This window comes from Xiphophorus couchianus, chromosome 18 (assembly GCF_001444195.1).
Source record: "Xiphophorus couchianus chromosome 18, X_couchianus-1.0, whole genome shotgun sequence".
Classification (NCBI taxonomy): Eukaryota; Metazoa; Chordata; class Actinopteri; order Cyprinodontiformes; family Poeciliidae; genus Xiphophorus; species Xiphophorus couchianus.
The window spans coordinates 8,499,158-8,516,077 of NC_040245.1; the positions used below are offsets into that span (position 1 = coordinate 8,499,158).

At 37.7% G+C, this 16,920-nt stretch overlaps 1 protein-coding gene across 1 annotated transcript in view; it reads right to left on the bottom strand.

Annotated features, from left to right (window-relative positions):
• Positions 1–3,394: 3,394 nt before the first annotated feature.
• pik3cb (phosphatidylinositol-4,5-bisphosphate 3-kinase, catalytic subunit beta) overlaps positions 3,395–16,920 on the bottom strand; it is a 60,276-nt gene continuing 46,750 nt past the window's right edge. The window contains exons 14-24 of the mRNA XM_028045413.1: positions 16,259–16,380; positions 15,891–16,034; positions 14,886–14,985; positions 14,268–14,464; positions 14,069–14,178; positions 13,513–13,591; positions 11,092–11,259; positions 10,888–11,011; positions 10,656–10,801; positions 7,822–7,954; positions 3,395–5,920 (exon numbers count right to left, since the gene is read on the bottom strand). Of these exons, the coding sequence (XP_027901214.1) occupies positions 5,783–5,920; positions 7,822–7,954; positions 10,656–10,801; positions 10,888–11,011; positions 11,092–11,259; positions 13,513–13,591; positions 14,069–14,178; positions 14,268–14,464; positions 14,886–14,985; positions 15,891–16,034; positions 16,259–16,380 (1,461 nt within the window). The 3' untranslated portion in view covers positions 3,395–5,782. The remainder of the gene's footprint in view (positions 5,921–7,821; positions 7,955–10,655; positions 10,802–10,887; positions 11,012–11,091; positions 11,260–13,512; positions 13,592–14,068; positions 14,179–14,267; positions 14,465–14,885; positions 14,986–15,890; positions 16,035–16,258; positions 16,381–16,920) is intronic.

Sequence of the window (16,920 nt, forward strand, 5' to 3'; positions counted from 1 at the left end):
AAACTGATTATTTTAATCAGTTTTAATCGTTTGCTGCGTCACGTCGGACATTGCAGAGGTTTAACAAGGGTGATCAGATGTAGCACTGTTAAATGTGCTATGCCAAAAAATGGACACACGCCGAAATTAATGGCACAGTGGAGTAGGGGTAGCCATTGTTGCTGTCAACAAATTACAGATAAAAACTATTGTTGAACTGAAACCTTTGCGAAATGTCACAATCGGCACAAACGTCATGCATTGAAAATTTCTTGGACGTGTAATTTAGGAAAAAAAAGTTTGTTTGTACTTATTATCATGAGTGACACTTTGCTTTGTGCCAGACTTGAGTCATCGTAATTAGCTGTGAGCGACTAAGGCTCTGGAGCACACATGGTAGTCTCAATACTAGCGCCTCAGAGTGGCTCTCTGTTCCAAGGTTTGGAGCTTTTTGAGTGCTGTAAAGAGCCAGCTAAGTGAGGCGGCTTTTCTCTCACCCACCGAGGTGATGCTTCAGCCACAACAGACCGAGCTCATTACCTTATGATGCTCAACTAAATTTAACAGTGAGAATCGGTCACATTCACATTCAGCTCCCTGCCAACCACTTCAACAACAATATAGTATTATGATGATGAAGTTTCATTAGCTGCTATATTTGGTCTACATGAAAGCCCTCCAACCAAAAAGCAACAAATCCATTCATCTGTTGTTAGTGTGGGTGGAATATAAAAAACAGTCAATTGGGATTGATTCGTGAATCACAACCTCACTTTTCCATTTCCCCTCTTTTCTTAAAAATTACATGCTTCACCTGCTGGCAGGGGGATATTATAGGTAGTTGGGGTTCCCTGAAGGAGACTTAGTCATGGTGTGGGTGGCTTTTTATTTATAATGGCCACAATTACATAACCAGAAACCCTCTATCTGAATAGTATATATTTGTAGACAGACAATGAAACCATGTCATAATTGATAACTCAACAATTATTCGTGTAACAAAGTATTAATTGTATTACATTGCAATCTTGTGGCTTCTGTTTTGACAGATGCACTTATCAAGAAAGGAAATGGTGTCTTATGACCACACTTCCACAATGGATCAAGGGAAATGTATCAAAAAATTTTATCTGCAAATCTTTTGGTGTGCCTTTCTACTTTTGCACATCTAGAGATGGAAATGTTTTCCTATTTGTCTTCAAAAAAATGAAACTCAGTCAAATTGTAGAGACGAGATGATACCCTTTTGCTCAGAGCAGCTTCACTCTTCCGGCCGAAGAAGAACATCCTCACAGCATGATGCTGCACCACTGTTTCTCTCTCCTTCTTAGTCTCTCCTTCTTAGTGGGGACTTTGTGTTCAGGGTAACGAGCAGTGTTAGTTTTTCTCTGGACATACAGTCCTGCATGTGGGTCAAAAACTTTGTCTCATGTGATTTTTATTTCATCATTTTAAAATGTCCAATGTGACTTTTTTGTCCACATAGAACATTTTTCGTATACTAGTATATCCAGAAGAATTAAAATCAGTCTCATTTGAGCCACTTCTACATGTTTGTGTCCGTACGCATATCGCACTTTTTATGACTTTTTTTAAACAATGGATTACTTCTTGCCACTCTTCTATGATGGCCAGATTTGTGAAAAGTACAACTAATATTTGTCGCGGTGACAGAATCAGTGAAATCACCTGAGCTGAGATTCCCTGCAGCTCCTGCAGAGTTACTATAGGACATTTGGCTACTTTTCTCACTGAGGTAATTACTGGTGGACAACTATGCTTTGGTTGTTTTGTTGTGCCACACTCTTTCTATTTTTAAATAATAAGAATCAAAGTCCAACCAGCATACACATAAATAATCCCAAAATTTGCCACAGTAAGGCAATTTAGAGATACCACATTAACCTATTATGCATGTGTTCTAACTGTTGGAGGAACAGAGTAAACAGTGCAATCTCCAGTCAAAAAGGTCCCAGCTGAGATTTGAAACTCTTCCACATGTTGCAAGATGACATTGCCCATAAGCTGCTAAGCTGAAGTTGTGAAAGACTGGCTAAGAGACCGTGACAGACATTTTTACACATTTATTGGTCAATAGAATCCAGACCATAACCTCTGACATCTTGTGGAATGTTGTTAGGGTTAGTTTAAGAAAAAGTCACACAAAGTATTAAATACTTCAAAAGACACTTAATCCTTGGTGGGAAAAATGACGTAAAGAGAAAAAAGTTAAACATACTTAACACTGTTCATCTTGTGAATGTGAACAGAGATGCAACACTTGGATCACCAAAGATATTTAATTTGAGATATTTTGTCAAAATTCCAACTCCAACAAGAGATGTAGGTAAAAAACAAAATATATTTTGTAATCAGGTTACAGGATCCTCTTGGACCAACAAATTGTTCAGTATTTTAACACCAGTTTTATTTTCACATCTCATGTCCTACACTTACTGCGACAGACTGGCGACCTGTCCAGGGTGTACCTCGCCTCTCGCCCAGAACGTTGGCTGGAGATAGGCACCAGCACCCCTCCTGACCCTGCTAGGGACAAGGGTGTACAGAAAATGGATGGATGGATGTCCTACATTTACAGGAGTTCACAGGCCTGCATCAACCAGTTCAAAGAGGGAAAACATGAGTTGACTAAATCTATGCAGAACACCCAGTGTTTAAAACCTCCAAAGTATAATCACAGCTTTTTGACTTCTTTCTCGGCTGTCCGACATACTATATGTAGAACATGAGAATAGTTTTTTTCCAAAACCTTGTAACTCAGGCTGCTGAAAACCTTGTTTTTGTGAACCTTGAGGCTCTTACACTGAGGATGTCTCAAACCTTTAATAGTCATAGTTCCACTGTAAGTGGGTTAACTTCTACTGTGTCCACTCTGTGAGGAACCTAGACTAGTAGGTAGTAAAAGGCCTTCCTATTATTTCACCCTAAATGTGCAAGTGGTGCCAAACTGACAGTAATGCATGCAAAATGGGCTTTAGTTGAAACCAGCAAGGAAATTAGCATTTAGAGAAGCTTAATGAAAAACTTTAAAGGATTTATGAATTTAAAATATTCAAATTCACTAAGCAAATAAGAAATCTGTTAAGTTCATCCAGATAAGAGGTGAAACTTTGTCATTTTCTCCCCCCAACGGGACAAGAATAGTGTCAAATCTTCCTAAAAATGAAAAAGTCTGAAACATTCTCACATTAGCAGATTACTTAACTGAACGGAGCTCAGTGAGATGATTAAACCTTAAGGTATTGTTTTATAACCAAACTGCTTTAATTAAACATCTCCACAGCTTTCTACAGGACCTGTCATTTCTTCATTAATGTTCTAACAAATCTTCACAGAACTACAAAGAATGTACTACACACAGATGACTTACTATATAAGTGCCATTGGAAGGCAATTGATTTCACAGAACTTTATTTAGGAGTATCATAGTAAAGACAGCTTATTACACAGATGTTCAATGTTTTTTGGAGAGAAAAACTACTTCGTTATGGTCTATCATAGGGGTTTGGGTTTGCAACATTTATATCCCCAAGCCATTTTTATCCTCGGTTCAGTTAATAAAACAAGTTTGGAGCAAAAAGTTTTATTTCTTTGTTGCTCAAAGAAATAAAACTTACTTACACGAGCTTTGAAAAATAAGATAACGAAAAATTTGTTAATTTGTCATACTTTGACCATTTTACTTAAGCTTTTAAACTTAAACATCTTCTTTTTTTGTAGGTTTGTTGGTTGTCATTTTAGATAAATTTGTTAAGAGCCATTGTGGAAAGTCCAAGAAGCCACTTAAGGCTCTGGAGCCGCAGGTTGCAGACCCTTCCTTGAGTTACCACATAAAAAAAGTGACATTTTTGGTTTCCATAAGAAAATTTTAAGAGTTTTTACTTTTGCAAGGCTCTATCAACTGTGATACTAAAAACACATTAAAAACCATTGTTTGTGCACCGCTTACTATAAACACCAAAGCAAGTGCACTGTCAAAGTGAATGTTCCCTTTTTTTTTATCTTGCATGGTTAGTGTAATTTTATTAACTTGTTGCTAAACTGCAACAAGTTGCAGGGAGCAGCTGCCATCACGACGTGCAAATCTATTAATATAAACACCCATATCTTTGGCTTGGTACTAAAATACCCTGGAGTTGTTCCAACAGGCTGAAAGTGGCGGAAGGATATTTCTGCTCTGAAATCAATAAAGTGCTAGCATCACTCCTTAAACAGAAACAAAGTCCACGATGCTGCCCTGAGAAGGCGTACAATCATGCAACCCACATCCAGAACAGAAAAAAATAAAAATTCACCCAGCCGGAAATGCTGCACTGTGGAAAATAACTTTAATAAAACTCTTATGAAAACAAAAAAGGCAAAACAATAAAAGCCTGTACATTTTGCGATATCCAGTGTTTGAGACTTCTGAAGGCTAGTGGTTCTGTTTCGCACATAAACCGGGAGACAACATGAGCATAGCATAGGCTGAGGCCTGGACCCAGAGGTTTAGATGACAGGATATGGAACATCTATTTGGATATTGCACAAACATCGAATACAGATGCAGATGCTGCAAGAGCACCATTTGTCCAAACAAGTAGGGCTGCATCACAGTCTTCCTCTCTGCTGACAAATCCCGCCCACCCGGCTGCTGACTCCGCCCACAGCTGCTTCTATCAAAGCAAATATACATAATAGAACGGCACATGTTTGCACATTCAGTTTGGAAACAGATTATTAAAAACACAATAAAATTATTAAACATATGCTGTCATGTTTTGGTTGTAACATTACATGTAAAAGCATCGGCTTTGACATCATTGCTTGTTGGTGATTAAAAAGATGCCAAACAGGACAGACTCCATAATGTTAAAAAAAATTAAAATAAAAAATAAAATGAAGTGTTTAGTTTATTAAAAGTCTTTTTGAATTACTCAAATGACTCGTATGTCTCTAAAAACATTCCAGTGTTCGAAGGTCCAAATGAAGCAAGAGTCAGACTGTGGACCAGAAGGCTCAGGGAATCTTTTTCCTCCAAGAAGTCACCTTTTTCCGATTCCCTCACATGTTTCCTGTGTGGACTAGTAAAGTAGTCTGGCACATAGATGTCTCTTACACAGTAAAAACAAAACAAATACAATCTTCTTGCAGTTCGCAGCAGACTTTCAAACAGGTCCAAGGTTGTACTGGTTGTGGCGTTCAGTATTTCAAGACAACTGCATGTCTGTTTTAATCTCTGCCATCTTCTTTGTCTTTACAATCTTACTTGATGCTCTTCTGAGGTGTCGTCAAAAATATGGCAGCCCTTTTCATTCGAATCTCCACCTGCTGAGTATAGCCTTCCTCCCAACACTCCAGTAGTTAAATGATGCTGCAGCCACCTGAACGGGGAATCCTGATGGATGCTTCAGCGCGAGCGAAGAGGGATCAGTTCCGTTCCTCTGGCTGGATTCTCCACCAGCTGTTCAGTCTGTGCAAAGCTTGCAAATATCGTCAATAACGACGATTCCACAGAAATGATTCCAGACCATAATTTTAAAGTTTGGGGTTACCATGCCAAAGTTAAAGAAGGTGATGAGGTTGCAGGGTAACTGAACCATTTCAGAGTACATTTACCAAGTTTACAGCACGCAGGGTTGAATCTGCTTGGGTTTCAGATTTGAGCTAGATTCCCTTCTTCAATTCAGGGTAAATGGTATATATATTCATGTCACCCTGTCTCTTTGGCACATCTGGCCCCTTCCACACATTCCCTCGACATTTCTCCAGACCGCCAGTTTTTAAGGAGGTTCCAGCTGGTCTAGGAGCGGTTGTCTTTGGCCACGTTGTGGGCCATCCAGTTGACCTTGGTCGTCCAACTTTCTCTCAGCGCTTCATCAAACTTTTGGCGGAACTGCTTCAGGGCCTCATCGTCTGTCTTCCCCAGAGCAAGAGAGTCCTGACGAGGGAAAGAGGAAGAGAGATTAGTGAATAGTGTGTGAGGAAGATGATGCAGAATAATAATAATAATGATGAATAACACACAGCTTCTTCCATCCACACACAAAGTCAACATAATTGGCCGATTCAATTGGGTATATTAGTTATGTGAACAAACTTTGGAGTCAGAATCAGCGAGAGAATCTACATAATACATGAGGTTCACTTTATGGCCTAAATTGCTTTATTAAGATGCACCTCAACATCACATCTACATGATTAGAAATGTTAAATTAGGTGTTTGTGTCATATTAACAAACTGAGGTCAAAATTAGAATCAGCTAATCAAAACTTTGTCATAAAAAGAGGGCTAAAAGTACCTGTAGTTAATTCTATAAATTATCTACATTTCGGCAAATGAAATGTAGCTAATTCATAGAATTAAATTAGCTATGAAATCCTCTATTTTCCATCATCACGGAGCTGACTGGAAAATGGAGGATAGTTAAGGAGAAGACTGGTGATCACAAACAGGTATTGAGAAATTTTAAAGCAGTAGTAACATACAGACCTTAAAACAGCTGCTGTTTTGGTCCTGATCTCTTACATAAACCACCACTCTGAAGTACTGGTTAAACATGCCTCGCAAAGCTCCTGCCTCTCCATGTTAAAAAGGACAAGCTGTTGGACGTGAGCGCAGCTGCAGTCTCTCTGGCCGTCTCAACACTGATGACTGTGTCCTGCCACAGCCTCCGAGTTTGGTCATTCTTCCTCATTAAGATATACTGCTGTTGACAGCCGTTACCATGGGAATCTGCGCTGCTCGTGCAACACGTGCGTCATCAGTAGACCGCATGAATTCTAAAGCACAGCAACATCAACATGAGCTCAGCTCGCAAACCAGATTGCATGTGCACACCGTTTAACAACAAGTGCCCCCAACAGCCATTCGGATGGATATCATCAAGGAGCCGGAAACATGGAGCTCTGATGTGTGCCGCCAGTGGTTATTGACAGATATGGTGAATGAATTCTTTGGGGTTTTCTTTCTAGAGCGTTGCAAACTTGTGTCAGTGTAGCCACAACTAAAGGTGCACCGATTACCTGTGGTCACAACCAGCCTCAGGCTATTGCATAACTCAAAGTGCATCATCATATTGAAGCTCAGCTCAGGGCTTCTTAATGGGTCACAGGAAAAAGTGACTCAACTCAAAACAAAGTCTTCAAACCTGCCGAATTTCTACACTTTCTAATATGTATTTTATTCCGATTTAAATGCAACACTAACATAGAAGTGGACAAGTTGAATTGAAATACATTTTCTTTTTTTTTTTTTACAAATAAACATCTGACAAAGTAGTACTTATTCCAGTAAGTACTACTGGAAGTCTTATGTGAATGTTTCTACCAGCTTTGCAGATCCAGAGCAGTCGGCAATTGTAGGGAATTTTATTTACGCGTATGTACAAAAAGTTAGACAAGTGGAAAAGTTAATACTTTTACAAGATACCACACATGTACCACAATGATTTGCATTGTGCCATGAAATGGCTGGTCTCGAACCGATCCTGTGATGGTGGATGTATCAAAGAAAATAAAAATATTTACATTTATTAATTAGGATTGCAAAAATTAGGATTGTAAAAATTGCAATTCTCTCCAGTTTGTGCTCATCATTGTTGCTTGTGTTTTCCTTCCACTCAGCTTTCCAACAATATTCTTATATACAGTGTTGTAAATGGAAAAAGCGAAATCTAACCAAGAATGAGTAAAAATTTCCACTGGTAAACATTTCCACTGCTTGTTGACACAAATTTCTTCAGAAGCATGTCTGGTATGTAACTGCATGCAAACTGATTTTGCTGATGAGTAAGATCAGTTTTAAATCCACATGTACTGCTGCATCTCAGCCTTTGGTACCTTTAGGTATTGGATGTCTTTGACAGAGGTTAACTCTGGTAGTCCAGCAGTCAGCATGAGGGCAAACAGCGTGATGAAGAGGTTGCCGTTCTTCCTCAAGATAAGATAAGCGTCCTCGCAATATTGACGAAAACTAGAAAGACAAAAGGAAGAGATATGAGCACAGTTGTTTGTCATGTTATGCAGCTTCTTGACATCAGTGAAGGGGTAGACAATTTAGTACACATCAACAAAGAGACTTCTGATAATACTTTGTTACTCAAGCTTTAGAAAACAATTTCTTGACTGAAGTTGTGGATGCTGGATAAATTTGATAGATGTGCAGTTTTTGCTTTTATAAAAACACAATAAAGAAGATTCCAGTGTTTGTTTGTATTTCATGCATACTTAGCTCAGAAAGCAAAAGGCATTTCAGCGATGTTGTCTGCATGAGCTAAAGTAGACCAAAGTGGTTTGGTGGCCAAGTGATCTTACTGGAAGTTCTGTTTTGAGTTTTGTTATCAGTGGAAACATGACTGAGCTAAATACATAATACCACAAACTGTTCATAATAAGAGACAAACGCTTCCGTTTTGTCTAAGACCAAGCAAGTGCTGACTCCTGGGGCCCCAACTTGCTGCAGAGGAAAGATGTGATTCTAAAATGGTCAAAGAAAGCAGAAACAATCACCATTTCTTCTCTTAAGTCAGTAAAAAGTTCTTATATAGATTTATGCAACTTACGGCCTTCAAAGCTTGTACAGTTTTTGAACATACCTATCATTTGTCATATTGGTACCAATGTCCGCTGAATTTTAATTAAAAAAAACAACTTTAAAGACAAAGATCAAAGCAGCAAAAATCAAAACAATAACAGTCATCAATGCTGATCATTTCCTCTGCGTGCCAACTGCCATTGTACACAATGTTCCGACTACTTGTACCCACAGACACCGCAAGTGCTGATGCAACAACCACCCACTACTGTATTTAGCAGCTTTAGACAAACAAAATGACATATGACAACTTCTTGCAGCTCACAACAAGGCCAGCTCAATAATCTGGTTTATAAGTAATTACAGCTAATAAATGTTTTTTTTCTCTACTCTTATCTTAAAAACAATTTTATTACATAAAAATAACACATTATGTTATCAACTGCTGTAATACAGATATACATGTAGGTATGGATCTAGGCCACAATAACAAAGACTAACTGTGTTGAAGGGTTATTCCACCTCTAGAGACAAATCTGACTTGACCCATAACCAGTATGAACTGGTACCCTGAATGCATTGGCAGTGTTGCTTTATGAAGTCTTTGCATGACACAGTTGCATACTGCATGAATGGAAGCAGGGAGGTAAACAGAGCTCAGGTTTTGCTCTTGTTCTCACACCACAATTAAAAATCTGCTCTTGAATTTACATTCATGTGCAAAAAATTTACTATGCATTACAAAAAGGCATTTTCACTAACTTTAGTTTAGTATACTATGCTAAAGTCATAATCCAGTCCCAATTTTTTTGTATTTTTCTGTCATCAATTCTCATTATCTTTTAAATTCATTTAATAAATAGCTTTTACAGTCTTTATCTGTAGGCATAACAGAGATATTTTCTTAACCAAATTAACCAACCTCTTCTACTGCCAGTCATGTTCTACCTCAAACTGCATCTTACTTTATTTACATAAACAGCACGATGTCCTCCAGCTGCGAATCTTTGCTGCAGCCTGGTGGTGGAAGGCTGTACTGCAACAATGACCTCAGCCTTTTTAAAACCATTCACAAGCACAAAAGCCAGTTCTTTATAGGGTTGAGTTTTAACTTACTAGTTTTCTTCAAACATAACAGCAATAATCAGATATTACAACATTTACTGTACTATACAATTTAAACCTCCGTTAGTTTATCATATTGCGGTGGCATATCATGCAGCGGTGGCCTGTGACTTCATCAGCTCTGCCACAGCCAAACTCCAGACTCAACACCCGGACGTTGTTATTGTGTCTTGTCTCTTGTCTTGTCTCTATGCTGTAACTGCGAAGTAATTTCCCTGCTGGGATGAATAAAGTACTTCTATTCTATTCTATTCTATATATATCTGAAGATGATCAAAATTTGAAGATGGGGGATTTTTAAATTGAGAAAACATCAAATCATGTTTAAAAAACCTCCAACTGAACTCCATATCCTGGACCAACATAGAATTGATATCCTCATGGCATCTACTGTACTTTGTAAAAGTATTTATATACTTTAAACTTTATCACATTTTGTAACCATTTGCTACAACCACAAACTCAAACATATACTGTAGGTCAAAATGGCTTTCCAAATTTCTTATAGACATAAAAGTGTGGCATGAATTTCTAGTCACTGTTTTACTCTGACACCCCTAAATAAAACTCAGAGCAACCAACTGCCTTCAGAAGTCACTGACTTTGTTAACAAGTCCATCTGTATGTAGCTTAAAATCTACAGAAATACAGCTGGTGTGGTAACACAATGATGTATGCAGCTAAAATGTGTAAAGTTTAAATTGGTGAATACTTTGCAATGTATTTGATGCTTGTGTTCAGGCAGATGAACCTAACCAAAGAAGTATTTATATTAGCTGTTATTATTGCAATGTGCCTGTAAGTTTTATTATTGCATCTATGAATATGATTTATTTTTTAAGCAAATCTAGATCTACTGATCACAATCACAGTCAATAGCTCTGTGTGTCAAATTGAAAGATGGATTATAAAAAGTTTCTTGCACCTTTTACTTGAAGTGATTCAGTAGTATTGTTTCAATGTGATGTAGATTTAGAAACAACGGAAAGTGAAAAAAAAGAAGACAGGAACAAACCTGCCAAATTTTTCCGTGTTCCCCGTCTTGCCCTGTTGAATGACGTGGATGAAGTCATGTGTGAGAATAAAGGGTACGCGTTCCCTCTTGATTCCGAACTTGGACTTGAAGTTGCCAAGGATGTGACCGAAGTCTATGTGAAACAGCTGACAGAAAAACACAGCAGACTGTGAGCGGCACTGACATGAGGAATGAAACGAGGTGATGAAAATGTTTCTCCTGCTTGTCTTACCTGCCCTGTGCTGCGGACCATGATGTTGTCGCTGTGGCGGTCTCCAATGCCCAGGACGTAAGTAGCTACACAGTAGCCCGCACAGGACAACGTGAACTCCTCGATGGCCCGGTCGAGAGCATCACTGTGAACACAGGACACATAACCATGATAAAATGTAAATTCTTTTAAATTCCCAGCAGCTACATTTCAACTCCATCTTACCCAGAGTTCCTTTCTTTCAGCCAGTTTAGCAAAGCGTCCTTGTTGAACGCTGCGGTTGCTGCAACGTTGCTGTTGGTCAACTGGATGTTGGCGATCGTGTCTGCTGATGAGACCACTTCAATGAGTCCTGCTCTGTCACCCGTTGCTAAGCAACCATATGGAACAATCCTGAGGAAAGAAGAAAAAAAAGATTTGATATGATATATATACAGTACAGACCAAAAGTTTGGACACACCTTCTAATTCAATGGGTTTTCTTCATTTTCATGACTATTTATAAGGCAATAAATCCCACTTATTAACCTGACAGGACACACCTATGAAGTGAAAACCATTTCAGGTGACTACCTCTTGAAGCTCATCAAGAAAATGCAGAGTGTGTGCAAAGCAGTAATCACAGCAAAAGGTTGCTACTTTGAAGAAACTAGAATATAAGGGGTATTTTCAGTTGTTTTACATTTTTTTGTTTAGTGCATATTTCCACATGTGTTATTTATAGTTTTGATGCCTTCAGTGTGAATCTACAATGTCAATAGTCATGAAAATAAAGGAAACTCATTGAATTAAAAGGTGTGTCCAAACTTTTGGTCTTTACTGTATATATTTAACAATATTTGGCCTTTCTAAATTGTATATTTAGTTCTAAATTATAATGAAAAACATACTAAAAATAATAAAAAATAAAAAGCCAGCCTCAGTCATATTTAGATTCATACTGTTGATTTTGGGAAATAAAATTATTGGAGAAAATTGACAAATATTTATTCATTTCATTAAGCATTTATCAGTTGTTTATTAACAATATTTATTGAATTAATTTTAAATTAAATGGATCTCCATAAAAATGGTCCAGCAGATGGAAAACAGAAAAATGGAGCTTATGTGAAAAGGAAGGCCGCAAACTGCGTCACAGTATTGGTGTCTGGTGCATTTCCGGTGAAAATATGTTTGTTTTTCGTTTAGTGAAGTAACTAGAGGAGATAGAGTAGGCAAAAATTGTACTTAAGAGTAGTGTTAGTTCAAAAATTAATACTAAAGAGAAAAAGGAAAAAGTTCAGCACAGACAAAACATAGTATATATGTTTCAAAAAGTTACTCAAGTAAATGTAACTAGCATGTACCCACCTCAGTTTATAATAATAGTGTACTGTACATGCATTGTCTGTTTTTCTTACACTCGTAAAAAAACTCTTGAGCTGAAGTGTAAATCAGATAGGAGAATACCAAAGCTTCAACCTTCTGGATGAATGATGCAAAATTTGTTTCTCACTGAAAACTAGAAAATGTTGACATCATTCTAATGTGATCAGCATGTTTCACACACCGATTACGCTCCTCAAACCAGAACTGATTGTTGTTTTTTCTTGTGGCAGAAACATGGAACAGTGTTTCCATTTTTACACAGTCTGACTGTGGGTTGTTGAAGACCTAAGACTTGTGAAATGGCAATAAAATCCCTTTAGAATAAACAGCTTTAACTATCCCTGATCTGCAGTCCCCGATTGTAGTCATGTAGTCATTGTGTGGTCACCATGATGGTTAGAAAACACCTGCTTTTAATTTTTATGTTTGTTATTCAGACTTTGTATCTTTGTTTTCCAAAATTATTATTTTACATTTTTTCTGAAGTAGTAAGCAGCATTAATAATCCCAGAAAATATGGCCAGGGCAGTGGTCTTATAGAAGTATTTTATTTGTAGATTGTGGGCGCATTTTATTGCCCCACAGTGTAAACATTGGTAAAAGTGGAGTAAGGATGGGTGGAACAAGCCTGGTGACAATCACAAGTGAGGATATATTATAGTCATTTTATATGAAAAGGAACAAAAGAAGCCCTATTTTATGGAACCGACTGCGGTTGCCCGTTCCTATACCCTGTAAAAACAGAGCAGACAGTGACATTTGTTTGTGGTACAGTCTACAATACAACTGTGGTCCAGCTAAACTTTCAAAAGAGCTTGTTCTTCACCACACAGAGCAGGGACCAAAACGAGAGAAAGTCTGCACTCCTGAATTATATATGAACACAAACTAGACGTTTTCTGGCCGATCGCTGATTATAGACCTTTTAAAAAGCCTGACCTGCCGATTCTGATTTTGGCCGATACCAATTATTCAGAAATTCAGAAATGTCGCTAAATATAGCAAGAAAGCTGCTGTGTAGGCAACAGTAGGGTGACTACTGTTAACTGCAAATGAGCAGACATGGCCTGGTGGGCCGGTCTTTCAGTGAAAGCTCTCTCACGGTAGCGCAGAAGCGGACAGTGGTGGTTTTTTAAACCTTTGCTGAGGTAGATAAGATTGGGGAATAAGATCGGCTTCATATCGGCAAGTATCAGCCGATCTCTGAACTCCCAAAATTAAGGAAATCGGCTGGCCAATAAATGGGTGTACCCCTAACACAAACACCAAGAAACTCACCTGAGGTCCAGATTTGCTTCCTTCCACAGAAGATCCATCAACCTCAGTATCTGTAGGGTCAACATGTCTTGCCTCAAGTCTAGGAAATAAAAACGACAATGAAAGATGAGCTAATGTTCTGATTGGAATGGAATCAGCCATTTATCTAAGTTAAATATACTATCTGGTTTTATTACATCCCTGTAGTGCTTTGCAAAAGTATTCATACACTGGGCCAACTTACAGGGGCAGCAGCAGTAAAAAAATTATACTGTGCATGTTTTACAAACATTATTATTAAACTCATGGGCTCTCTGCATGGTTTGGTGATTGGTTTACTAATCACCAAACTGGAGGCAACTGGATTTATGTGGTGGTATCGAAGTAAACACGGGGCTAATACAAATAAATTTCTATGCATTAGTTTTGAAAGCCTTGATTTTTCTCTCCCTCCTCTTCACACTGAGGTACTTTTTGTATAGATCTATAATTAAAAAAACAGTTTTGGTTGTAACGTGACAAAACAGGAAATCATTACACAATTAAATTCATGGCTTCTTGATTGTGAGATTCCTACCGTCTCCATTTTTGAAGATGATTCCCAAAGTATCTCCATTAAGCAGCTTGTTGTTGTAAACAATCCAAAGAGGCTTCATCTTGGAGTCCATATAGCGACACTTCTCCACACTAAAAGCACAAGGATGGAGGACAAAGGGTTATCTGCAGCTGTTTGCTTCCACCCTGAGGAGGGATCATAATGTGAGCAGCTGACTTACCTGATGTCAGACAGCAACACACTGGGGTTGAGAGGGGAGCTCAGGTCTGACAGAGCCTCCGAGTAACCGCTCTGTTTCAAACACGTTATCATGGCCTCCTTGGTCAACATGGCTTCCTTTGTTTTGCTTCGAGCATTTTTAAGGGTTCCCAGCTTGATTAGCTCATTGACAGACTTCAGCTTAGTCAGGGCTTCTACCTGGAAATAAAAAATAAACAAGTTCAACAACTAGAAGGATATTTTAGAGCTTGTTTGCAAGCAGCCAAACACAAGCACTAAACGATTTCTGCTCCCGACAGCAAACCCACATTCCTACAAACCAGACTGTGTTTGCTTTGTGCAACAGGAAAGTGGTGAGATAGTCAAGGAGGAAATAGTAAGAAGTGAGGTCAAAGGTTAGAGGGCAGGACACAGACAATAAAAGCCACAAATCTTGCCCTGTCAGGGTTAACAATAGCAGAGCAAGAGTCTGAAAATATCCACTTGTCTGACAGACATAAATCTAGAAACAAACCAATATTTCTGCCCATGGCAGGACAATATGCTTTTTAACAGGTATAACTAATTAGATTTACAGCTCATAGGTTGAAAGGGATAAACCAGACTGAATGCATCTTGCCTGTTTCTTTAAAACCTCAATATGAGGGATGCTTCCTCTACAATAGGCCTCCAGGATGAGGGAGAACTGGACTGACACGGCTGGCATGTGGATCTCTGACCTGTAGGGGGCAGCAGAGAAGAAGGACGAAACAAATGAGACGTATGACATTAGTTTTTAATGCTTTATTTATTTATTTATTTTTAAATGAATGAATGGTCTTTATTTTGTAAACATAGAAATACACACCTCTAAGGAAGAGAACAAATCATTGCAGGGAAATATTTTTACAATTAATTTATAATCCTAAATTAAACCTAATCATCAGACATCAAAAACATTTATTTTGCACTTAAAGATTTTTTTGAAACATGACAGAGATCTAGATAATTTCAAGTCATCTTTAAGGCCATTCCACAGCTTAATAGTCAAACCTGAAACACATTTCTTTTTGTGTGAGTTCTGACTTTACATGTTTCAAAAATAAGCAATCATCTTAAATTATAATACCATCCCTTTAATTGATATATTTTGGATTCAAATAGGAAGACATTTGATTACTACAGTCACACATTTTTCAACAATTTTTCCAAACGTTTAGAAAATTCAGGTAACCAAGATATCCAAGTATAATGCAATATATTTGTCAATGTTTTTATAAGTTAGAATCACATAAGTAATTTTAATTTTGTCAGGGAAAATACACGCTTGGAAGGAGTTGTGACAACCTCAGTAACTAGTTCAATGATGCACTCAATTACCTCTTATGTCTGACATATCCACATTGTTACTGTCGGTAGATTTTTTATTCTAAAGCTTTCAAACAACCTAGATCATCTAGATCAAATCACCCAGAGAAACAGTAATAATTATTAAAATTACTTTGGAACTGTTCATGAACATCTTTTGGAGGGTTACATTGCCAAAAGAAAACATTAAATTAAATCAATATCCTCTATATGTTTAATTGAACTCTTTTAAAATTATGTTTGTTGTATATCATTTGTTGCTCAGAGACTCACTCACCGAAGGTGCCAGAAGAGGAAGTGTCCAATTTTACGGTTCCTTTCTGCACGTTCCAGCAAGAAGTGGGTGAGTGCGCAGTCATAATAAGGCTCATAACGCAACACCTGCACCAACTGCAGGAGGTACTGAGACAGTTCCTCATCACTGGTGGAAGGAGAGAGAAAACAGGAACAAAAACAGCGGCATAGTGGTTAGTGGTTGTTTCCTGGCAATAATTTGATGAAGATACTTAAATTGACCTCACAAATTTAGGCCAAAAGGAACATCACCTAATACCCATTAGCTAAAAAGTGTTTTGTGCTTTTATAAATATTGGGATTTGACTTTTATTTGTCCAAGTATTAATAAAAACTGCTAAATGTGTCTACCTCATGTCCCGCAGGCAGCCCACAGCGTACTCTCTGACGTACTGATCAGGATAGTTGAAGTCCAGAAGCTCCAGAGCATCTCTGGGACAAAGTTTAGGCCAAATCTGAAGCAGGGCCTGGAGCTGAGAAGCACACACAAATATGTTAAAAATGGCAAACATCCGAGTACTCTGTTAGCTGATAGAATTACATGCTTATTGGAAAAGTTTGGTTACACAGAGAACAACATAAAATGCAGAATCAGCTTCAGTTTACAATAAGAATGGAAAAACACATTTAAATAATTTTAGCAGATTAAAAAATATAGAATAAATAAAAAGTAAATACAACTTTTTATTAGCAACAAAGTACAAATAAAGTTTTATGCCTATCATATTGTTTGATGTATTGATGAATCGATTATTATTAAAAACTGTAATTAACATTAATAGCTATTCTGTTCCTAATATGAGCTGCAATAATGTTACTATTACTTAAAATAACATAATAAGAGTGCATCTTAAAATACAATAAAACAGCTAACATATGAAGATCATATAAGAGAGAAGTAACATATTTCTACATCAAAACTGTTTTGTTGGTCAGAGCAAATTGTAAACTGAAAATTAGACTAACATGTCCATCCTGGATTAATGAAAAAATATGCAAGAATGTACTTTTAT